This window comes from Octopus bimaculoides, chromosome 5 (genome assembly GCF_046866305.1).
Source record: "Octopus bimaculoides isolate indiv1 chromosome 5, ASM4686630v1, whole genome shotgun sequence".
Lineage (NCBI taxonomy): Eukaryota > Metazoa > Mollusca > Cephalopoda > Octopoda > Octopodidae > Octopus > Octopus bimaculoides.
The window spans coordinates 87,654,854-87,680,703 of NC_142932.1; the positions used below are offsets into that span (position 1 = coordinate 87,654,854).

Here is a 25,850-nt window from a genome sequence, read left to right on the forward strand (position 1 = left end):
GCTTGCACCAGACTGTCGTCTGTCCAGTATACTGATCCATGAAAGGACTTGACATTACAAATGTCATGAATGTCGCGGCACTTGCGGATGATGACATAATCCAGCAAGTGCCAAACTTTGGACCTTGGGTGCATCCATGTTGTTGTGTGATCACCTTTGTGCATAAAATGAGTGCTTGCGATGTAAAGTCCATGTTCTTTGCAAAGCTCCAGCAGCATGAGACCATTGCTTTTCATTCTTCCTACAATAAAACGTCCCAGAGAGTTCCATGTTTGCCAGTCTGTTCCAGCCCAGGCATTAAAATCCTCCAGTAGAATGACTTTATCGGAATTGGGGATTTTTTTAAGTATGGCTCTCAGCTGGGTATAAAAGATTGTTTTATCTTCATCACAGCTAGTCAAAGTAGGTGCATAGGCACTTATTAGAGTAGCAAACCGCTTACCTTTCAAGTGCAACCGTAGCGTCATTATACGTTCATTTATAGGAACAGGGAGCTCTTCCAACTTCTTAAGGATATCAGATCGGATTGCAAAACCAACTCCAGCCTCTCTGCGCTCCTCCTTCTGCCTTCCTTTCCAAAAAAAGGTGTATCCATCTCCTACTTCCTCAAGCTGACCATCACCTTCTATACGAGTCTCTGAGAGTGCAGCTATATCAATTTTATAATGGTTCAGCTCACGAGCAACAAGTGCAGTGCATCTTTCAGGCCTACAATCACTCTTGTTGTCCAACAGGGTGTGCACATTCCAACATGAAATGTTTAAGTTCCGTCCAGATTTTATAAATAAAAGACTCTTTGTTTTTCGAGTGCAGGATGGACATCCGTCAGTCACGCTAAACTGACCAGATATGAAAAAACAGGCAATTTTTGGTTCACCTTTTCTAGAACTTCCCCGTCCTCCGACTGAGCAGTGCCCTCTCCAAATGGAGCTGCTCAGACACCCATGCAGCAACCGAATCCTACCGCCGTCTTGGGCGACAAGGAGACAACTTTATATCTAGCATGGGCCACCTACGTGCAGGTCACTAACTACATGCTTCCAACCCGTCAGGTCTGCATGTTTCACCACCTTCCCATCGCCGCAGGACTTTCGATTAAAAACAAAAATAAAATTTTAAAAAATAAAAAAAATATAAATATATACTAAAATGAAGAAAATATATACTAAAAATAAGATAAATATATATAGGAAACAAAAAAAAACCCCACATGTCGAGCAGAGGTCAGCAATGCCTGTGCTTAGTTTTAGGTCCAATGAGGCTTGCACAACACCTCATAGACCCTCTCCACTCTATTGACATTATCCAGAGACAAGCCAGAGCAAGATGTCTGGTGCCAATATGAGTCACAGACTCAGGGATGTGGAAGCACCATAGTCTCTGGTACAAACCAAAGATCCCCAAAATGTCCGATGCCATTCCTTGCATATTTGGTTTTATATCAGAGTAACCTTCTCCTAGAGACATGCTTCAACAGAAGATGAGGGGTGCCTCACTCCCAGTGGTCTTTCAGCACGCCGGACACCATCCAGGAATTTCTGCATACCCGTGCTATTGCTAGATAGCCGTTGAGCCTGCACTAGATCCATCCGAGCTTTCAACAGGTCTTGTTTTTAATCCTGCTGGGTTTCTAGCAACCCTCCTCACCAGGGTAGCCTGGTGGGGGGTGCCAGTTTAGTCGCCAGCAGACCAACCATGCAACAGGTTGTACTGGGTTACATGTTACCAGTAGCACTTATGAGAGCCTCATATGTATATATATATGAATATATATATATATATATATGTATATGTATATACATACATCATCATCATCATCATCATCATCGTTTAACGTCCGCTTTCCATGCTAGCATGGGTTGGACGATTTGACTGAGGACTGGTGAAACCGGTTGGCAACACCAGGCTCCAGTCTAATTTGGCAGAGTTTCTACAGCTGGATGCCCTTCCTAACGCCAACCACTCAGAGAGTGTAGTGGGTGCTTTTACGTGTCACCCGCACGAAAACGGCCACGCTCGAAATGGTGTCTTTTATGTGCCACCCGCACAAGCCAGTCCAGGGGCACTGGCAACGATCTCGCTCGAAAATCCTACGGGAGCCAGTCAGGCGGTACTGGCAACGGCCACGCTCAAAATGGTGCATCTCATGTGCCACCCGCACAAGAACCAGTCCAGGGGCACTGGCAACGATCTTACTTGGCTTGCCGGGTCTTCTCACGCACAGCACATTTCCAAAGGTCTCGGTCAGTAGTCAGTCTCGGTCAGTAGTCAGTCTCGGTCAGTAGTCACGTATATATATATTGTCATCAGTGCATTGATGACAATAGTCACATCCGTGCACTTGCATTTTGATCTTCAGAAAGCTGTAAACATCTAGGAAACGTATACACACTATGTATATACGTTGTGTACAATATGTATGACAGAGAGATCTGTTCATTCACAATTCTTCATTGAATAGACTGGATGTATGATAGCCCCAGCACTATAAAGGTTATCATACAGACCTCTCCTCTACCCTGTATTATTGTTATTTGAGAATAACATTTCCTTTCTTCAATAGGTCACCTCCCTTTCACACTGTAATGGCTGTGTTTATATGATTAACATCCAAGATGGTTTACCTTCACTACAGTGGTGAGCCTTGTCTTTGAGAAAGGAAGGAAATAGAATATTGTTAGTTACATAATATAAGTAGGGTTATCAAGAGTGACTGGATTACTTTATGAAAATGGAGGAGGGGGTTGATGGGTGTGAATTGCAACAAGTAATATCTTTCTGTTTGTCTATCTCACTCATATATTCATAAGCGGTTTTAAGACTTACATCATCTAAATGCTCTAGAGTCTCCTCCTCAGAATGGAACTTCTCTTTAGTCACAGCGTAGTGAAGACAGTTGTTACCATCAGCATCAGCAGTATTTAAATCTGCTCCAAGTGACCAATGGAAACAGCTTCAAGCAATGGTGTCTTTGAGTCAAAGTTCTTGATATCCACTGTCACATCTCCCTTTATAAAGGTAAAAAAAGAATAGAGAATGAAAATTTACATAAAAATTAGGGTGGATATCAATGTATCATTACTGTCTTTTACTGGGTACTTGATTAAACAGATTAAAAATTCCATAGTTCCCTCAATAAAAAATTGTTATGACTGCGTGTTAGAGACATGATAACTTTCCTCTAAGGCATTTCTTTTACCTTGTAGCAGTTGACTATTATGCTGCTGCACCAGTCATTCTGCATACTCCTTCATGGACAACACGATTAACTATTCTGTGGCTAGGCCATGCACTCCTCCACATATTTAGTAGTAATTCCTGGAAGACCAGACGATTTCCTTGTCCTTATATATTTAATTGCTTTATCTATTATACAATTGTTAACTAGGATAGCTCATCTCTCTGATGAATATTGAATGCACTCTTTCTTCCCTACATTCTCCATGTTTAATAGCCTTTCATAGTAGCACTTCCATGCCTCTTTCTTTTCAGGATCACTAAAGGCAAATGAACTATCATCCATCTGTACGTACTTCTCTCCTACAGCGTCTCCATTTTCTCTCATGCACAGATTTGCAATTTGGAGCATTGTATAACTCTGGTTTTCATGTTGTAAAACATTGGCAAACGTCTTCCTTTTAGCTTCTCGCCTTGTTAAATATATATGCTGCTTAGCTTCTCTTTTACCTTCTCTGGTATAATTCTCTGTTTCCCCCATTCTTCAAATGCAGTTTCTTTGTATCCCTCCACCCCAGTAAGTTTTCCCCATGAGAACTTTAAAGTGTGGATGTTATATGTTTCTCACCCTTTTTTATCAACTGTCTTGATTATGGATCCTCGAAATCCAACTACTTGATGAATCTTTAAACGTCCATATTTTCTTCTTCCAGACTGGCTTGTATCTTGAAGTTGTTTTGGTTGCAAGTCTGAAGTTGCTAGCTGCTAATCTTTGTTGACTAGAAATTCCTTCCCCAAGGAAGGGCTTTGCATTTAAAACCATCTGTCAATAAAATTTTTGTGTGAAAACGTATTCAATATGGTTTGTGAGACCATAAGCTTGATAGGTGATTAGGTGTCTGGTTGTTTCCTGAAGATAGTGCTGCAGATCATCAGGTCATTTGCATCCCAGAACTCCAAGAGTTTTATCCCGCCTCACCTTGAGAACCAAACCCATAACCATAGAATCTACCCCCCTTATATCTATTGAAGTCACCAGACATGAAGAAAGGGGCACTGTTATTTGTCATGGAGATTGTCTACTATACCTCTTTAAAATGAGATAATAGTTACTTCTGTATTTTCCAAGATTAGTTTGACGTTAATTATCCTATCAAATACTCTGACGACATTGATCCTTCATCTATACTTTTCTCTGTTAAAATCGTGGCCATTCTCCAATACAATTACTATTGTCTTTCCAGGGGATATGATGTCTCTTCGATGTCGGTTCAGAGGATTTGATGTATGCAAGATGTTTGGTTGAGGTTCCCCTTCCATTTAACCTCTTGTACACAACACACATCCACACACTCTGTTTTAACATTTCAAACATTTTACCAGATATAAACTTCAATGTGTTCATATTGACTGTGGTTGCCCTAAAGATTTGGACAGGTCAGAAAGAATGAGCTGGGATTTGGTGGATAACTTTCAGCATACGAAAACAAAGTTTGCAGACGTTTGCCTTGAGATATGTTCATATGTTTGATATATTCAGTAAGACATGGTTAATGTATTATATATAAACGCACACACACACACATATATATACATATACATACACACACACACAAAATTATTACGTTCACTTGCCCATGCTCACATAAAAAAGTGAACGTAATATTTTGTGTGTGTGTGTATGTATGTATATATATATATATATATATATATATATATATATATATATCTTACAGATTCTGTCTGGCAGGGTGCCCTTTCTTTCACCAATCCTCATCTATTTCCAAGCAAGGTAATATTTTCCAATAGCTTGACATTTTTTCACTGAAGACAGGAAATGAACAACTTCTGATGTGTTACGGTGATGTTCGTTTACAACTGTCATGTTGTGTTTAGGCAAGGTTAAGTACAAACACACACATACATGTACATACGACCATTATATATAAATAAACATAAAATAATGTGATGTCTATGGGTTAATTTAATTAAGCCTTTCTATAAATGTTGTATGGTGTGACCAATGGAGTTGCTTTTGTTAGTGGTGGTTGTCAGCTGGACTGTCATCACCACAAATACCATCCTAACATACCATGTTCCTCCACAAACCCAAGACCTGTAGCTTAAAGGTGGAGGTACAATTGATTAAATCGACCCCCAGTATAAATATTGAACAGATCAATAAATACTAGAGTGTATATAGTATGTATATGTTAACTAACCTGGGACAGCATGACTGCCACGACATCAAAATGTTGACTGAAAGTTATAGAAAGAGGAAAGAAAAATATAAGAAATACCAGCATTATAGAGATTAATAATTAATAGGATATTATTTAATGGAAACAAAAGTAATTACGTCGTTGTAGCCTAATTACATCAATGATTATATAGACATACATACATACATACATACAATGAATATACACTCCACACAATAGAACAAATATATATTTTTTCATAAACACGATTCAACTGTAATACGAGTAGAGGTGATTATACGACCAGAATTCAATCCGATTTAAAAAGTAACGCTATGACCTTCACAGGAAGTTTGCATACAGAGCAATGTGTAGTTGCTGCAGTAGAACCATATGTTGGTCAGTGTTATGTATTCTGTAGAAAACTTTTTAATAAAAAAGTTTTGGATGTGAATAAATCTCCACTCTCCTTTTGGTTTATATATATATATATAGATTTGAGCAAGCACAGCAACAAATGTATGGTACAATTTATAACTGTTACAGAGGTACAATGTCTGAAATCTAGGGGTGGAGAAAGGGTACAGTGATTGTATAGACTCCAGTCTATACAATCACTGGTATTGTATTTTTATTGACTTTGCAAAAATAAAAAGCCGAGTGAACCTTGACAGAATTTGAACTCAAAGTATAAAGGGTCATAAATACCACAAGGTATTTTGTCCCAAACTAATAAGACATAAAAACAAGAGAGAGGAGGAACAGTTTATTAAACCTGGCATGATTTGAACTTAGAACTTAAAGATAACAAACTAAATATTGCAACGGGATGATTCTGTATTTAGCCCAGGGTCAGAGGAAAGAGGAACATTACAACAGAGAGAGAGAGAGAAAGCAGGAGAAAGATAGAAGAGAGTAGAAGAACGACCCATGGTGGAATTATGACAAGAGTGACTCGATAAAAACATTGAAAAATTAAAAGAAAAATATTTGGATAATTCACATCCAATGGGGACTTACTTTAAAACTGCCAGATGTAGAGGTGTGTTGCCCTTTCTATTCTCTAGATTAACATCAGGTTTAGATTTGAAAAGTTGTTCAACAGCTTGTTTGTGTCCACTGCGACAGGCCCAGTGTAAAGGTGTGTTACCATATTTTTTATCTTTCGCATTGACTTTAAGTTCAGGTATTTGAAGTTCGTTAATAATATTTTCGTATCCAAGTCCACAAGCCACATGTAGAGCTGTAACGCCATCTGAATCCACAGCATTGACATCAGCTTTAGTTGATGGGGTTTTTGAACAGCTCTCACTCGACCATAAGAGCTGTTTAACCACTTCAAGATGTCCACAATCACAGGCCCAGTGTAGAGGTGAGTAGTCATATTTATCTTTCATATTGACATCGGCATCAAACAGCAAGAGTTGTTCGACAATGTCCTGGAATCCCCAACTGCAGGCCCAGTGTAGCGGCGTGTGATTGTGTTTATTCTCTAGATTAACGTCAGGTTTATACAGGAGAAGTTGTTGAATGACTTCTGTGTTACCCCTGTGACAAGCCAGAAGTAGAGGTGTGTCACCGTTCACGTTTTGTTTATTGATCTGAAAAGCAATAAAGACATTAAAGATATCGTCTGGAAAAGAAGATACAAAAATTAAAAACACAGAAAGAGAACCTCTCTTAATTTCTAGTTCTTGTAGTGACTCGGCTTTTAGAGCACGGTCATCAGCATAGAAGAGTTCCAAGGGGCAGCTTGTCTTGAATTCTTCTGTTATTGCCGATATGTATGTATGCATGCTCGTCCGTTTCCCATGCTTGCATCGACTGGACAGTTTGTAAGGAGCTGGCAAATCGAGGGCTGAACCAGGCTCCAGTCTTGTTTTGGCATGGTCTGTATGACTGGATGCCCTTTCGAACATCACTCAATTTACGGAGTGTGCGGGGAAATTTTTACATGGCATTGATATACTCACCCAAGAACAAAACAAGTATCAATGTCTCATGTGGCCTCCATGATAACTGCTGAGAATTCTCTTGGCAAGAAAGCAATGGTAGTTTTATTAACCTCCAAATATTTATCCGTCAATGCAGTGTTCATTTTTCGCTCTCCTCGTTCGATATTGGTGTGTGTGTGTGTGTGTGTGTGTGTGTGTGTGTGTGTGTGTGTATGTGTGTGTGTGTGTGTGTGTGTGTGTGTTTGTGTGTATGTGTGTGTGGTGTGCGTGTGTGTGTTAATACAGAAGACGGAGTGTAACTAAAAGCATTTATTAGCACAACAATCATTTTGGCTTCATTCTGCACTGTTCCTGAGAGGGTGCGAGACGATGTAATGACACCAAATGCAACGCACAGTGCAAAAGAGCTTCATCAGGTGACTTCATCAAAAGTTAGCAGATTTGTATTTCCTTTTCGCTCCAGGTTATATGCTAATGGTAACATTCCAGCAGTTTAGACACATTTAGTCAAGTGAGGAAGATGTAGTCAGGAAGAAAATTGAAAAATAAAAAACACAAAGTATCTAATATAAATAGGGGTGGAGGTATTTGTAGTTGTGGTCAAGAAATCATAGCTAAAAAATGAAGAATAAAAATTACAAAGAATCTAATGTCAATGGAGGGGTGTGTGGAGAGGGTGTTTATGGCATTAGGTTAAACGGCTGAGAAAGTTTAGTGGGGATGTTATTCCAGTGTTTAAACTTTGCTACTGCCTACACCGACATACCCGCAAAGACAAGCACTCACACACATATTCATACATGTGCGTGCATGGATGTAAAAATTCACGCACACATGCGAAGCACATGACCGTCCGCATGCGCACACACATATACACATACATACATATCGACAGACATCAGTCATCCTGTCGATAGACACACACATTCACTCACTCACGTACACACGCTCCCCCATATATATGCACTAGCGCCACCCGGCTCGTGTACATATACACATCCCTCTATATTTACATGCACTCCAATCGTCCCCTTTCCACACAAAGGTACAACCTTGTGCATGTGCACCCACACACACACACATACACAACTCAGTATTCCGGACATAGATTCAACGACAAACGCACAGTTTTGTTTATGACGCTTGATAGCCATGAGTGGTAAATGTGCTCTGCATGTACCCTACATGGAACCTACCCTGAAACAAGGTTTGGATATGGTATTTAACGCCTACTTTTTATGAGTGTATGAGTATTTGTGTGTACATGTCAGTATATATATATATATATATATGTATGCGTCGCCTTTCTGGCACTTGTGCCCGCGGCATGTATAAGGACTTTCGAGCGAGATCGTTGCCAGTGCCCCTAGACTGGCTCTTGTGCGGGTGACACATAAAATACACCATTTTGAGCGTGGCCGTTGCCAGTACCGCCTGACTGGCCTTCATACCAATGGCATGTAAAAGCACCCACTACACTCTCTGAGTGGTTGGCGTTTAGGAAGGGCATCCAGCTGTAGATACTCTGTCAAATGCTGTGCGTGAGAAAACCCAGCAAGCCAAGTGAGATCTAAATCTAAGGCCTCAGCCAGTCCACTTCTGTGTACCTTCCTTCATTGGACACTAAACTCCACTTGTGAAGACCTGTTGAAGCAAGTGAAATCGAAATCGAGTTAAATTGGACATTAAACTCCACTTGCGAAGACCTTGTTGAGGCAAGTGAAATCGAAAACGAGTTAAATTGGACACGAAACTCAGCTTGCGAAAACTTTTTGGGGCAAGCGAAAGCGAATTTGTGATGGCACCTGTGCCCAGCATCGCCTTTCTGGCTCTTGTGCCCGTAGCATGTCTAAGGACTTTCGAGCGAGATCGTTGCCAGTGCCCCTGGACTGGCTCTTGTGCGGGTGGCACATAAAATACACCATTTTGAGCGTGGCCGTTGCCAGTACCGCCTGACTGGCCTTCGTAGGAATTTTGAGCGAGATCGTTGCCAGTGCCCTTGGACTGGCTCTTGTGCAGGTGGCACATAAAATACACCATCTTGAGCGTGGCCGTTGCCAGTACCACCTGACTGGCCTTCGTGCGGGTGACACGTAAAAGCACCCACTACACTCTCTGAGTGGTTGGCATTAGGAAGGGCATCCAGCCATAGAAACTCTGCCAAATCAGATTGGAGCCTGGTGTAGCCATCTGGTTTCACCAGTCCTCAGCCAAATCGTCCAACCCATGCTAGCAGGGAAAGCGGACGTTAAACGACGATGACGATAATGATGATGATGTATAGACACACTAACCTGTTCTCTCTTATTTTCAGTGACATGTAATACTGCTTCCACCATATTTTTACAGCCAGTCTCCACTGCCAGATGGAGAAGACTGTTGCCCTGGGCGTTGCATTTCATTACATTGGCTCCTTTGGAGGCCATCAGTGGCACCAGAGTATGTTGCTTGCTGAAAGTAAAAAGTAAAAGATCACAGACATTCCATTAAATACACACTAATCTTCAATGCATAATTATTAACATACAAAAATCTATATGCATATCACATATGCATATACATACAAACATACCCGCATGCAAAAATACATACATACACACACAAACATATGTGCATGCATGTGTGTGTGTTTGTGTGTGTGCGTGCATTCCAGAACAATGATTGAAGGTCATCCCCCCTCACCCTAAACTAAAGAAGTATACATAGGCAGATGATAGAATACTGCATATTGTTTCATCTTTTTCAGAACAATTCCCACACAATATTTGAAGGGAATTGAATACAACTTTCAGTAAATTTCTCATTTGAATTTTAGCCTTGTATTAAAAATGTATAGTTTCTCAATTACTTTCATTTGAATTTTAAAATTTATGTCATGTGCTAAATGAATCTTTTATAAATATCTGATTATGTTATGAAATAAATAAAATTATAAAACGAATAAATTACTTATTAATCAATTTTCATGGTGTTGAACCGGTGGTGTTGAGCTGGCGGTGTTGAGTTGGAGTATTGAGTTGTCCTGCACCCTTTATCTCTTCATGAGATTTTTTCAATGAGCTATTTTGCTTCATCATCATCATCGTCGTTTAACGTCCACTTTCCATGCTAGCATGGGTTGGACAATCAGATTAGAGCCTGGCTACACCAGGCTCTAATCTGATTTGGCAGAATTTCTACAGCTGGATGCTTTTCCTAACGCAAACCACTCCGAGAGTGTAGTGGGTGTTTTTACGTGCCACTAGCACGAAGGCCAGTCAGGTGGTACTGGCAACAGCCACGCTCAAAACAGCATATTTTCCTGCTGATATCAATCTCTGTTTTGTAAAATAGATCAAGAACTTTTATATTGTTTCACTTATCAATTATTTCTTTCTCTTTCCAATCTTTTATTTTCTAGCTTATTAATGATAAATATATGATTTTCTTTTTCTTATACCAAAACTAGCTACTAGTTACTTTTTAATATCTTACGAAATTTCCCTTCAGAAAACCGTCTTATTAATTTCTATTAATTTTATTCTTATCGTCTTCCATATCTTTTTAAGATTCTTCTCTTTAGATATGCACTTACACCTTTAAACTTCTAATCTTTAATATTGTTCATATTTCTCTTGTTGATATCTATCCCTATATTTCCCAAACTTTATATCTAAGTCAATCGTGTAAGAATGGCCCTGGAAAAAGTGATTACAGTGGCGGTTTTCTAGCATAGCCACAGCTTTTGGGCTGAAACATATAAAAGTATAAAAGAACATACGGTGGAAGCAGTATTACATGTCACTGAAAATAAGAGAGAACAGGTTAGTGTGTCTATACATCATCATCATTATCGTCATCGTCGTTTAACGTCCGCTTTCCATGCTAGCATGGGTTGGACGATTTGACTGAGGACTGGTGAAACCAGATGGCTACACCAGGCTCCAATCTGATTTGGCAGAGTTTCTACGGCTGGATGCCCTTCCTAATGCCAACCACTCAGAGAATGTAGGCAATATAAAAGTATAAAAGAACATCTGTGTGTGTGTGTGTGTGTGCATGTAAAACTGTATAAAAAAACTAAAATAGCAAAAACTTCAACAAATAGTAAGTTATCCAGAGATGTGTGGTGTAGAAGGGCATGTACCAAAGATGTCAGGCAAGTAGGAGGGGGTATCTGAGGGACAGGACTGGAAGCAAAAGGAGAACTAATATCAAGTGAAGTAGAAAGATAGTTGAGAAGCCACTTTTGGATTGAGGATGTCAGCTAGAATTCAAGTCCAAGTCAGTGATTCAGGAGTTCCTTTCAAAGTCATTCCAAGAATTTTAGGTAAATAATTTTTATCCTGAGATACAGTTAAAGTTACGATTTATACATCAAAGAATAAGTTGAGTACGTTATGGATGTATGTAATATTATAATCTCTGGGAGGAACTTTACAAATTACTACTGCCACAACAAACTCTAGGATTTTTCTTGTTCTTTCAGAGCTGAAATAATATTTTCTTTAGTGAAAAATTGATTGATCTCTCCATAATCAGTATTGATAGAGGTTATTGAATCACACTGGATCAATCTGAAGAACTGTGGGCCCTCAAAGATTATCTCTGAAACAAAAATAATCTGTTTTGACAAAATATCACCAAAAACATTTTTATGATTCAATAATGAAGAGGATTCTTGGAGAAAATGAGACAAAGATGTTGCTGGTTACTACTGTCATGTTGTCATCATGTCACACTGCCACTACTATGGCATACTTTGGAAGAAATTTAGAAACAAAACAGATATGAAGATTTTATTTAATTCTTAACTTACCTCTTCACAGCATAATGTAATGCTGTATTGCCATGTTCATCTTCCATGTTCACCTTAGCCCCACATTCTATCAACATTTCTATTAAGTTTGTACTGCCCAATCGACAAGCAACCATCAAGTTTGTCAGACCACATGAATATTTTTTTTTGTTGATCTGAAGTGAAGAAAAGTGAAGGCATGTGAAATGTATCAAAGGAGAGAGTGAAGGAGAGAGGTGGGGAGCAAAGAGATCAAAGAAGATGCATGGGTGAGAAACGAGGTGTATGAAAAAGAAAAAAAAATGGGAAAGAAACACACACACACACACATATATATATAACTTTTACTTCTGCTTTTCATACTGGCATAGGTCGGATATCTTCGTAGTTTCAGTTGTTTAAATTTATTGTTGTTCTAGATGCCTGGGAGGACCACTCTCACACAATTGAAAATTATTGAAAAACTTTAGAGAAGCATTACAAACGAGAGAAATACAAAGAAGAAGAGGAGAGAGGATAGGCAGTAACTAAACAAACATGTTTAAATTTCGTTTGTATTTCATGTAATCAAGAAATTGATAGAATAGTTTGTTGGTATTAGCCATTGACAATTTAGTAGAGAGGTGGACAGAACAATATTTAGGGGAATCATACAAATCTACATATTCATGGTAGATGTAGAAGCGTTTCTTATTAAGCGTAAGATGTCTGTCTTAGTTAAAACTTTACTTTTGTCTGACTGAAGGAGGGAAGAGGGAAGAAAATCAACTGACAAAATTCTGCAGTATATTACTGTTACTTTTGATATCAACTGTGAAGGGAATGGGACAAGCTTTCAAGTGTGAGATGTGTAGAGGACACACACAGCTAAATAACAGAAACCATCTAAACAAACCAACTGTAGATATTAGACCATATGTAAATGCAAAAGAAAGGAAATGATAGAGAAAGTAAGAAATATTCTTATCTAATCTAGGCGCAAAGCCCAAAATTTCAGAGGAAGGGACCAGTCGATTAGATTGACCCCAGTATGCAACTTGTACTTAATTTATTGACCCCAAAAGGATGAAAGGCAAAGTCGACCATAGCGGAATTTGAACCCAGAACGTAAAGAAAGACGAAATACCGCTAAGTAGCAAGTAGTTAGAGGAGCTTTAACTAGGCAGCAGCATCAGGGCTTTCGTGAGTTTGTAGTCATACAGTATGTAAGAATGTGTGAGTGGTTTATACCCAACTGTATTACAGCTGAACTGACAAACAACACTACCGACTTCACCTGGAGGAAAGTACCTACCATCACTAAAGAGCAGACATTCACCCATCATTGAAATACATTGTGTAATGGTCATCAAGAAGGTAAAGGATGTTTTTCTGCATTTTGCCATCTGTCAGCTCACTTCCCTCCCAAATTAAAGTCAAAATTTCTGGTCTCTTACCAAAAATTATCTCCATAAATTTTACAAAATCATTCTACTCACCACTCCCTAACTATGATGACTATTCCAGCACTTCTTAAACATTTACAGCTATGGCCATTTTCCTTTTACTTACAATTTTTCAAAGACCCATTCCCTTGTTATGATTCAGTGCCCCTTGTTTTAAATATACATACACATAATATTAGGTGAGAGTAATTTAGTTCTGGGTCCTAGCCTTGACATGGGTGAATACTTACCACAATAAGCGAACATTTGACACATCACCCCTTCACTTTAGTTTCTGATCTAACCTTTAGCACAAGGCTTCAACCAAACTCAGTTACACATTCTTCATGTTTCAAATATACGTACCCCACTGTTCCTTTTGTCTCCAGTCTATATAAATGTTTTCAACATCCCCCACCCAGCAGTGGTACTACCCTCTAAGAGAAGCCCTGCTCTATATTTTTGTAGACTATGTCTCATCTGCTGACAACCAGCCTGTCATTCTCACTTCCAGTATTTAAATTATGAAACAAAAATTTATGGACAAACATCATCTTCATCCTTTTGGGTAGCTTCATTTATTCATTGAGCGCCAGTACAGTTCTATAAAGCTAGATGAGATGGGGACTTGATTCCTATGTGACACACTCGTATTTCTATATGTTAGACAAAACAAAGAAATGGTGGAACTTTTGACGTCCGTAAAACCTTCAACTGTTTGTAGCTAGAGAACTTCTTGACAAAGTCACCATCCATTTATTTACTCTATCTGTCCTTCATCTCTTGGTCTGAATATTTCCTGCCAGAAAACTCCATTGCAGTGTGTGATGATAGGCTTCTTTCTCACTCACATTCCATCAATTGACATGCTTCAAAATTTGGTTAAATATTTATAAAATGTGACAACGATGAGGATCAGAGGAAAGTGGGGAAGAAAGAAATGAAATATGGACAAATACCTGTGGTTAGGAACATTTAATATTGTGTATAAAATGAACAAATAATCAATTTTGAATAGGCAATAAACAGAACAACTTACTTCATTTTGATTGTTTTCAACAAATTTTTTAATATGGTATTCGTCATCAGATATAATTTTGCTCAAAATATCATGATCTGCCATTTCTTTTAAATGGAATTTACTAGCAAAAGAAAGAAACAAAGATAGTCTTACAAAAAATTTATAAAATGAGGTGAACAACAATACAGAGAAGTTGTTGGTTTTAACATATCACATAAAATATTACAAATATTGGAAAATCCAGTTTCTCTAAATTATTATTCATATCTGAATGTTCTTCTTGACACTAACAAACCTAACAACAGTCATTATGTTGTGTTTCTTGGTCAGCTACATTATTCTGCTTATTACAGTCTGATTGGTTACAATTAAATCCTGAATAATGGAATAATGTATAGTCCGTCCATCAACCAGGTGGAGACACTGTATATCTTGAACTTGGATTTATGGATCATATCTTAGCAAGATGGAGACAATGTATGTCTGGAGCTATAGATCTGTGGATCAAATCTTTGTTAGGTGGAGACACTGTATATCTTGAACTTGGATTTATGGATCGTATCTCAGCAAGATGGAGACAATGTATGTCTGGAGCTATAGATCTGTGGATCAAATCTTTGTTAGGTGGAGACACTGTTCATCTTGAGCAATGGACCATTCCTCAGAGAGTACATTTTGAGGTATGCACTTCCCAGCCATGCGTTTGAATGGCTTCCTTGGTCATATTGGCGATATAAGGGCGGGCATTGTTGTGCCGCAGAAGAACTCCATACTGACAATTAGGTCTTTTCTCTTGAATAGTCATGTTGAGTCGTTCCATCCATTGAACATAGAGTTCTGTGTTGACTATTTGGTTCTGTTCAAGCAATTCGTAATGGATAATCCCTTCCCAGTCCCACCATATGCACAACATCATTTTACGCAGATGAAGATCATGTTTCACACACGATGTTGCTTGTTTACCAGGGCTAAGCCATTCCTTATACTGCTTCATATTGATGTACAGGCACCATTTTTCATTGCCAGTAAAGATTTGGTAAAGAAATCGTTGCTTGTGTCCATGAGTTGAGCGGTGACGAGCAAGCAAACCAGCAAAGATTGTGGAGTGTGGATTTTTGTTGTTGTCACTTAAAGCATGCGGAACCCATGCTCCATACTTCTGAACCATTCCCATCGAGTGAAGATGCTTCTCTATAGTAGTGTGCGAGCATTCCATTTTCTCTGCCAGTTTCCTTGTCGTCTGACGAGAATTTTCGTGCAAAAGTTGGTTTAATTGCTCTTCAATGAACTCAACTGGACGGCCAGAATGAGGTGCGCCTTTGAGGTTAAAATTTCCATTTTTGAACTTGGCATACCAATCATGAGCGGTTCTTTCAGCTATGGCACCCTCCCCATACAGAGCACAAATGTCACGAGCAGCTTTTGTGGCCTTAGAACCTTAATTAAAAACAAAAAGGAGGTGTCGAAAATGCTCATTTTTCTTAACTTGACATTCCATTTTAATGATCTGAAAATAAACAAAAATTAACTAACTAGGAAAAAAAAAAAAAGATTCCAAAATGATTCAAAAATAGAATTCTCGAAAAAAATAGATTCCAAATTTAAAAACGCAATAAATTCCAGAATTTAAAAAGAAACGCAAGGACTTAGTTGCCAACTCAATATATATATGCATATGCATACATATACACATGTCAGGTCATCCCATAAGTTCTGTCCAAATTTTGAATAAAGAAAAGAAGTGATCAAATGTTATATTTAATTGAAATTTAATCATCAATGTACTTTCCCTGATTATCCATGACTTCCTTCCATCTATTTACAAGCTTTTTTAATCCCATCAATGTAAAACTCTTTTGGTTTCAAAGCAAAGAACTCTGAAATGTCAGTTTTGACCTCCTCCTGGCTTGCGAAAGTTATGTCCCCCAAATAATTCTGTATACTGCTAGTTCAAGTCCACCATCAACAGTTTCAGGAGTAGGGCATTGCCTGTGGTGATGTCAACAATGATAGTGGTTTTGTCCAGATGACCATGAGACTCAAACTGATAAGGACCCACAAGAAACAATCCACATGTATTAGGTTGGATATAGACAAACTGGAAGATTCAAGTGTTTCACTGTTGTAAACCTAGCAGCGTGACATATGTGTTTAAGGCATTTTTAAATCTAGAGGAGCCATTCTCTCGACATATGTAACCACTGCCAATGTCTTCAATATAGAAACAGAGAAGTGGTAGAGCAGGAGGAAGGAGAACAAAATAAGCAACACAAAAGTGATGGCAAATCTATTTCAGTACTTGACTGGTTCTTTATCGGCCATAGAATAAAAGGGAGGCAAAATTGACCTTACTGGATATTGAACTCACACCACCAGGGCAGATACTGCAAACAAGTTTTTGTAAAATTGCTTTGCTAATTCGTTCCTCTCTTACATTTAACACAAACTATTTAACGTAGGATAAATAGATATTGAAATATCAATAATATTGATCTTTCACTTGTATTACTGTTTGTTTTCCATTGAAAATACTTTATTACTTGAGAAAGCATCGTCAGAGAAACATAAGTAGGTCATACCTTGGCCAGGTAATATCAATTAAACAATTACTTACAATATACACACAGGTATATCTAAGAGTTACTCTTTTACTTGTTTCAGTCATTTGACTGCGGCCATGCTGGAGCACCGACTTTAGTCGAGTAAATCGACCCCAGAACTTATTCTTTGCAAGCCTAGTACTTATTCTATTGGTCTCTTTTTGCCGAACCGCTAATGTTACGGGGATTTAAACACACCAGTATCGGTTGTCAAGCGATGGTGGAGGGGGACAAACATTGACACACAAACATTTATATATATATATATATATACAACGGGCTTCTTTCAGTTTCCATCTACCAAATCCACTCACAAGGCTTTGGATGGCCCGAGGCTATAGTAGAAGACACTTGCCCATGGTGCCACGCAGTGGGACTAAACCCGGAACCATATGGTTGATTTACCACGCAAATCAAATTAATGTTGAATAATAAACAACTATAAACATTGATTTAAAATATTTAATTGTTTTGCTGAAGGCAAAGGTCAATTGTCGAGATTACAGCAAAGTATATGCATAAAACAAAGTTCATATTTCATATCAGGAAAATTGATTTACAAATTAGTGATCCACACATCATATACATAACTTGAAATATCTCCACCACCACCACCACCACCATTACTATTTAGTCTGTTAACCTATTTTTATCCATAAACAACACATCCACTCTTCGGTTGCTATTCACTTCCTTCTCATTGATAAGGTTTCACTTTTAAATAACAATCTCTGTTCCTTAATCCGGCTGAGAATTCCACAGAAACATTTCTTTAATTAACAAATTATAACATAGGTTATTGTTTGAAATACTGTATTTATATGTAGTCTATAAAAATATATTAAATATATAATTTTTTAAAATTTAATAAGATGTTTAAGCAATATAATGTCATACTATAACTTATTAAAGTTGAAATATTACATCATTAAAATTATCATTTTCTCTAATATCTCAATTGCTAAAGACTTTGTAGCCATGGCCCTCCCATATGTATTCATTATCTAATATGTTTAGTTCACAGATCTATTAAGAGACAACATCGTTGGTTTGTAATAAAGTTTGTTATAATTCCAGATAATGTGCAATAATTTTCAGAAGCCATCCATCTGATAAATAATATCCGAGATAGAGAGAAAATATATTTAGCGCATTCCACATGAAAATGTTGATGTAGGAGAAAGGTGTGGTGAGAGAAAAATATATATCTTGTCACCAAATTGTTTGATATTTAAACAGTTCTTGTTCGCTTCAAGATATATTTACAAATTAAATTTCCAGAACATTTACATTTATATTCAAAGTTTAATATTGAAATAAAAATCAGTTTTAAAATTTCGTTGATTGAAAATAGGAAAAATTAGTTGAGTCATTGCAATATCGGACACAATAACTTGTGGCATTTATTCTCTCTGTACGATCTGAATTTATATCCGGGTTTGGCCAACATTACTTTTTTTTATCTTTCAGGGGGTTGATAAATAGAATAATAATCTAAGGAGTGAACTTATGGATTATTTAGACATTGGACAAGATGCCTTGCAGCATTTAATCTCTTTTTCTTTGGTGTTCTGAGTTCAAATCCCGCTGTGGATTACCCGTGTAGTAAACTTAATCCAACCCCTATTCTAACACTACCACTTGGGCCTTGGAGCCCCCTTTAGTAGAGGATTTCTCTGTTGTATGCATTCATGTTAGGTATTCTGTGTTGAGGACATCTTCCACTCACCCATCATTCAGAGACCCTGAGAAAAAAAAGTTGTTTCCAAGGCAGGACCCTTCTCACCCGCTTTAAGTGTATAAAATAATGAAAATGAGAAAAAACAACCGATTAATTTTACAGACATTAAATAGATTTACAAACTTTAAATTTCACTTTAGAAATAGAAATCCACTGTAAACTACCTACAATAATTTATTATCAGATGAATATTTTCATCCCTTTAGTTTCCATTAAAGAGTTTTTACATAGTTATAACCAAACTATGTTTTATATTATATTTTGTAAATATAAATGAAACGTTTTACTTGTGAAGTAACACTGTAAAATATTTTAACGCTTTCCATTCTATAAAATACTAATAATTAAACCAATTTCAATAGCAAAGTATATTTATGTTTGATGAATATTTTATATAAAAATATTAGAAAACTGCTAATTAAAATAAATATCACAGTAATATTTACCAGAGTTAATAATTAGGGTTTGATTCCAGTCTGAGGTCTTGCAAGTTCAGTTACTTGAAACAACTACTTCAACGTATTTGTGTGACAATAACTGCGATGTTTATTTTATACTATATGAAGGAGTGGGCATTATCTCCTCGTGTTTGTGTGTGTGTGCCATCAAGCGTAAATATATATCTGTGTGTAATGTAAACTTAGCACACAATCTATTGTTATTTGGTGAGGTGAACGAATGGAAAACCTCGAAACCAATTAGTGCAAGGAATGTCAAACACGTATGTCTACACGTTGTGTCTTTATGTGTGCTCATAGTAATCAATGTATATATATATATATATATATATATATGTAGAAACGACCGTGCGAACCAAAGGAGAAATGGTGACGAATGGAAAACAGGTTTCTTTTTAACGCGTCACACGGTCGACACAAAATATGATAATATATATTATAACATAGAGAATTCACATAGAAATGCGAAGGAGTGCCAGTAAGATAAAAGATAGAAGATGACTCAACCGATAGAGATGTATAACAGTAAGATTTATTGGAGCATTAAATTGTATGTCTGTGTGTGAGTGTGAATGCGACATAATGTAAACAGGCCGTCATGTAAAACAAAATAGTATATGTGTATGTAAGAGTTACAGAGTATAGATAAGAGTCAGTAACACGGATAAGGAAATACCAGTTCTGGGTACTACTCAAGCAGAGCGGACCCGAACGCGCTGTCGCGCGTCCGCGCTAGCTAGTCGTGAGTGGTCGATCCTACGAAAAGTGCGTGCGCGCGCAAATGAATACATGTGTGCGCGTGCGCGCGTATGCAAATTAGTAAATAATTTCTTTTAAACAAAGTAAATAATTTTTTAAAAATTACTTTTTTCTTTTCTAAAAGTAATTTTTAAAAAATTATTTTGTTTAAAAGAAATTATTTACTAATTTGCATACGCGCGCACGCGCACACATGTATTCATTTGCGCGCGCGCACTTTTCGTAGGATCGACCACTCACGACTAGCTAGCGCGGACGCGCGACAGCGCGTTCGGGTCCGCTCTGCTTGAGTAGTACCCCAGTTCTGTTGAGGTACACAGTTAGATTGTAGGTCTGTATGTGAGAGGTTAAGGTTAATGCAGAGCTAAGTCACTTGTCGTGATGTTGAGGCTTCGATGCCGGGCCGGATTCGGCACTGTCACGCTATTAGCTGTCAGAAGTGAAAGTGCTCACTGCTAGTGAAGTATCTGTCTGTCTGCCTGCATGCCTGTTGCTGGTTTGAGTCGATTCTTTGGCTACTGACAGCTAATACCATGACTGGCCGGAGCGAGCTATCTGTCTGTCTGTCTGTCTCTCTCTCTATCTATCTATCACTCGAAAGTTATTGGAACAAATTTGACACCTAAATCCGTCTGTCTGACTGCCTGCTGGTTTGAGTTGATACTTTGGCTTACTTACTTACTGATATCTATCTACTTTCTATCTATCTATCAATCACTCGTCCACCTTATTAGAAAACACAAATTGGATCTTTTTTAAAACGGGGGCCACATTTTTCATTAATGTTTTACGTAGTGTTTTTGGTACCGAAAGACTTTCAAACTTCGTATACTTATCTATTTTGTGTTATAGAACAGAAAAATATTTTTGGATTCGAATTTATTTCATGTAAAAAATTGTCTTATTTCGATAATTTCAACCAATCACTGACGTCCATTCAGCCGATATACATTAAGTGCCGACTACATAAACAAACGATTCTTCGTTTTATTTGCTTTTTTCATTTTAAATTTGCTTTAACCCTAACCCTAACCGTAGGGTTAGGGTTAGGGTTAATTGTTTCAGAATCGTTTGTTTATATAGTCGGCACTTAATGTATATCGGCTGAATGGACGTCAGTGATTGGTTGAAATTACAGAAATACGACAACTTTAACATGGAATAATTTATGGATTTCTTTTTTTTTAAAGAAGACTAAGAGAAAAAGATGTTTTATATGACACATTCTACCAGTGTTCCAAGTTTCAAAGTGTTTCGTTAATGAAAAATGTGGCCCCCGTTTTAAAAAAGATCCAACGTTTCTAGTAGAGAAGTAGAAGAGAACAGGGCTGCATATTACTTCATTAGAAATCTACGGATGCACATACGCACATAATAGAGAAAAATGAAACAATTATGGACGACTTCCTCCGAAACACCACCGAGTGGGGAACACTTCTCAAAATTAACCTGCAGTTGTTTCCTTCAAAATTCCTACATGCTCGAAATGTACATACATCAAGATATATTTGTAGAAAATTTCACGAAAAAATATTCATTTTCCTGGAAGTTAAGAGGAATTTAAGTGGACTCTGTTGGAATTTCCGAAAATTGGCCCCCACCCCCATTCCAAAACACTTTCATCGGAATTTACATAATAAATAATATATGCATAGAAAATTTCATTAAAAAATATTCATTTTTCTGAAAGTTATGACCTTCCAAAGTCGGGGGTGGGTACAACTCTGTAGTTATGCCTATATATATATATATATCATCATCATCATCGTTTAACATCCGCTTTCCATGCTAGCATGGGTTGGACGATTTGACTGAGGACTGGTGAAACCAGATGGCTACAGCAGGCTCCAATCTGATTTGGCAGAGTTTCTACAGCTGGATGCCCTTCCTAATGCCAACCACTCAGAGAGTGTAGTGGGTGCTTTTATGCGCCACCGACACGAAGGCCAGTCAGGAGGTACTGGCAACGGCCACGCTCGAAATGGTGTATTTTACATGCCACCTGCACAGGAACCAGTCCAGCGGTACTGGCACGATCTCGCTCGAATGTCTTTTCACGTGCCACCGGCACAAGTGCCAGGAAATCGACGTTGGTAACGATCACGCTCAAATGGTGCTATTTACGTGTCACTGGCACAGGAGCCAGACAACTGCTCTGGCAACGATCACGCTTGGATAGTGCTCTTAGTGATTTACTGGTACTGGTGCCATCACGATTTCGCTTTCGCTTGCCCCAACAGGTCTTCGCAAGCCGAGTTTAGTGTTCAATGAAGATGTTGGCATGGGTGCCAGTCGTCGAATTTAGTTCCATTTCGATTTCACTTGCCTCAACAGGTCTTCGCAAGCGGAGTTTAGTGTCCAATGAAGGAAAGGTACGCATAAGCGGGCTGGCTACACCCCTGGCAGAAGCCTTGGATTTAGGTCTCACTTGGCTTGCCGGGTCTTCTCTCGCACAGTATATTTCCAAAGGTCACGGTCACAAGTCATTGCCTCGGTGAGGCCTAATGTTCGGAGGTCGTGCTTCACTACCTCATCCCAGGTCTTCCTGGGCCTGCCTCTTCCACAGGTTCCCTCAACAGCTAGGTGTGGCACTTTTTCACACAGTTATCTTCGTCCATTCTCGCCACATGACCATACCAGCGCAATCGTCTATATATACATACATACATATATAATTTTCCCTATATATATATATATATGTAGTAACGCCTGCGCATGCGTAGTCTTACGCATGCGTAGAATTAATAAAGCAAGCGTTTCCCGCTCAATTCATTCTCTTTCACGCTGGCCAGCGATTGAGCATGGACGTGTGTTTAAAGCTGTCTCTACATCTTTCGGTCTTATACTCGACAGCTCGTTATTCTCACCTCTAAAGATGTATAACTAAAGATTTGTATGTTTATCACCTAAATAAATGTTGTTTGAGTTGTTTAGTCTGGAGTTCAGCGTTCCGTCAATTTCTTTAATTTTATAGTAGAAAGTCAGGTATACAATCTAAAGATGTATAACCCACTTTCTACTAAATATATATATATATATATATATATATATATATATATATATATATATATATATATATATATATATATATATATATATATATATATATATATAGGGAGAATTCACAAAAAAAAAAGACGAAGACAGGTGGTGTAGAAAACAAACAGATGTATTAGTACAACACTCAGGAAGTGAAAAAGTCTTTAATGTTTCGAGCCTACGCTCTTCCACAGAAATAAACAAGGAGAGAAAATAAAAAAGTGTAGTGGCTAGCGATTTATATATAGGTAATCTTCAAGTTTAGGGGGTAAAAAAAAGTAAATAAAAATATTCAAGGGAAATAACTGAACGACTTACCATTATTATCCGTTTTCTTTTGGCTGTTTATAAATAAATCACACATGTGCTTTTTTTTTTTTTTTTTTCTAAAACAGCATGCGACGGAATCTTTTCTTATAAAAGTTTAAAATGTTTTTTTCTTTTTCCAAAACGGAAACGAAATGGTTTGCAGAAGTACCCGACGGAACGGAGTCAAAAACAACAGACAGAAAAGAAACAATTGTGCATGAAGAGAACTTTGTCGATGGAAATGATAATGAAATTCAATAGATGAATTTCTAGGACTGCATGCTGATCTCAATGAGATCGTGTTCATTAAAAATAGATATTTATTAATGAAATTTTCTACAGTTATGCTCCAGATGTTTAAATATATTGCACAGTAGAAAATTTCATTAAAATATATCTATTTTCAATGAACACGACCTCGCCGAGTGAGGGTCACCATGCAGTTCTAGAAATTTACCTACTCAACATTATACATTTCAAAAATGGCAGCCAAAAAATAAACAAATGTTTTTTTCTTTTGGGATTGAATTCCGCCATAGAAATTCATATAGATAAGATGAGATTGAGGATTTCGTTTTCAGCAACAATAAGATGTTGTGCAGCCGGTTTTCCATGAGGCACTTTCGATTTCTCATAAGAAACTATGATATCCAATCACTTGTGTGATTTATATATAAACAGTTAACGTCAATCAAATCACGTGTGTGATTTATTTATAAACAGAGTAGTACGGAGAATACTGGTAAGGCGTTCAGTTACTTCCCTTGAATATTTTAATTTTTTTTTACCATCCTAAACTTGAAGATTACCATCATAATCTCCATATTTTTTTACGCATTTCAAAAAAAAAAAATTCCGAAAATATTTTAAAATGAGGAAATGGGGGGAGGGGAGTTTAAAATTTTAAATTTGAGATTTAAAAATATTTTTTTTCAGAATTGGAATCTCCATAGCCTAAAACGTGGGATTCCGTAAAAAAAAAAAAGAGTGGGGGAAAGGTTCAGATTACATATACTCCATCTGGACCGAAGCCGTGCTGGTGGAGTTTAGGGCAGGATAAACTTCCGCAATGTGTTCGAGAAATGTATAGAAATTCTCAAAGTTTTTCTTCGCAGTAAATCTATACATTTCTCGATACATTGACTCATCGACGCGGGACCATTTCATGTCGCCCGATGATCCAGTCACATACTTCAGCCGTCTTTTAATTCGGGACCAATAGGCCTCAATGGGATTCGTACAAGGTCGACGAAATTCGTTGAGTGGTTAACCGTTTTGTGTATGTAACCCAGCTGTTGTAGATTCCTATAGCTGGCCGATTTGTCTGTATGTACTATAGTACCCAGTAATACATTTTCAATAATAATGGCTTCAAGTGTTGCTGCACTTCTATCAGGTACACGTTGAAGGAACCCTTTTTTCACTGTGGTGTCATAGCACCCGACAACCCACGTTTGATGGCCTATTCTCCCTACGTGGCTCTTCCTTTTAAAGAGCAAGCTCTCATCTATTTCCACCTCATGACCTGGACCACCGAGCGGAGCTTTGTCTCGAAGCATCTTCCCCGAACACACTTCTCTACAAAGCTCATACCACTGGATCGCAGTTTTATTATCTACTCCAGTGTATAAAGCCGCAGTAGATATAGGTGTGTAGGAAAGTGGTTGTACACCATTAGGTGTACACCCGCTTCCGTACATTAAACTTCTTGAAGAAACAACGGAACGCAGATTCTGAACTATCAACACAACAATATTTATTTACAGAGGAAATAGGCAGCACTTCGCCCATTTGGTTGCTGAGACGCCGTCAATGATGTTGGTGGTTATTTGTCTAGCTCCAGAGTTGGAATGTTGGAGAGAGACTGCTTGTACGTCTGGGCTCCTCGCCGGCCGGCCGAGAAACAGAATGAATAAGGGCGCGAAACTTGGATATCGATGACTACGCATGCGCATGAGACTCTTCCTGTGTTCCTTCCCGAACTAGTCCTTGTGCATGCGTGGATAAGCTTTCCGGAATGTCTGCTATTAAGGCGTCACTACAGGCGCCTCGAACACGAAATGAAAGACGATATGAAATATTTGTTGTAAGGACAACTTTGACTTTTCCATAAAAGTTTTTGTGCTTATTGAAATATTTTTCTTGCAATTTCCGCACCGCCACACAAATCCATCCAGCGATCTGGCCGACTTCTTCAAAGTCATATCGTATGTGCAAACACACGTTTTACATGTGGCTATAATGCCGTTGCCTTTCTAAAATTCGAGTAATCTTACTGGAGCAAGCTGCTTCAATACTTCTTCAAGTGGTAAACACATTTTCAATTTCACGAACACGATCCTTTGCACTGGTTAACAGATTCCTTGACGCTGGTCAAATGATTCTCTTT

The 25,850-nt window shown here is 38.0% G+C and overlaps 1 protein-coding gene across 1 annotated transcript in view; it reads right to left on the reverse strand.

Annotated features, from left to right (window-relative positions):
- The window catches only part of LOC106870313 (uncharacterized), a 47,978-nt gene extending 28,319 nt beyond the window's left edge, over positions 1-19,659 (reverse strand). The window contains exons 1-7 of the mRNA XM_089352535.1: positions 19,343-19,659; positions 14,574-14,676; positions 12,132-12,286; positions 9,628-9,784; positions 6,399-6,979; positions 5,400-5,436; positions 2,827-3,008 (exon numbers count right to left, since the gene is read on the reverse strand). Of these exons, the coding sequence (XP_089208661.1) occupies positions 2,922-3,008; positions 5,400-5,436; positions 6,399-6,979; positions 9,628-9,784; positions 12,132-12,286; positions 14,574-14,657 (1,101 nt within the window). The 5' untranslated portion in view covers positions 14,658-14,676; positions 19,343-19,659 and the 3' untranslated portion in view covers positions 2,827-2,921. The remainder of the gene's footprint in view (positions 1-2,826; positions 3,009-5,399; positions 5,437-6,398; positions 6,980-9,627; positions 9,785-12,131; positions 12,287-14,573; positions 14,677-19,342) is intronic.
- Positions 19,660-25,850: the final 6,191 nt, after the last annotated feature.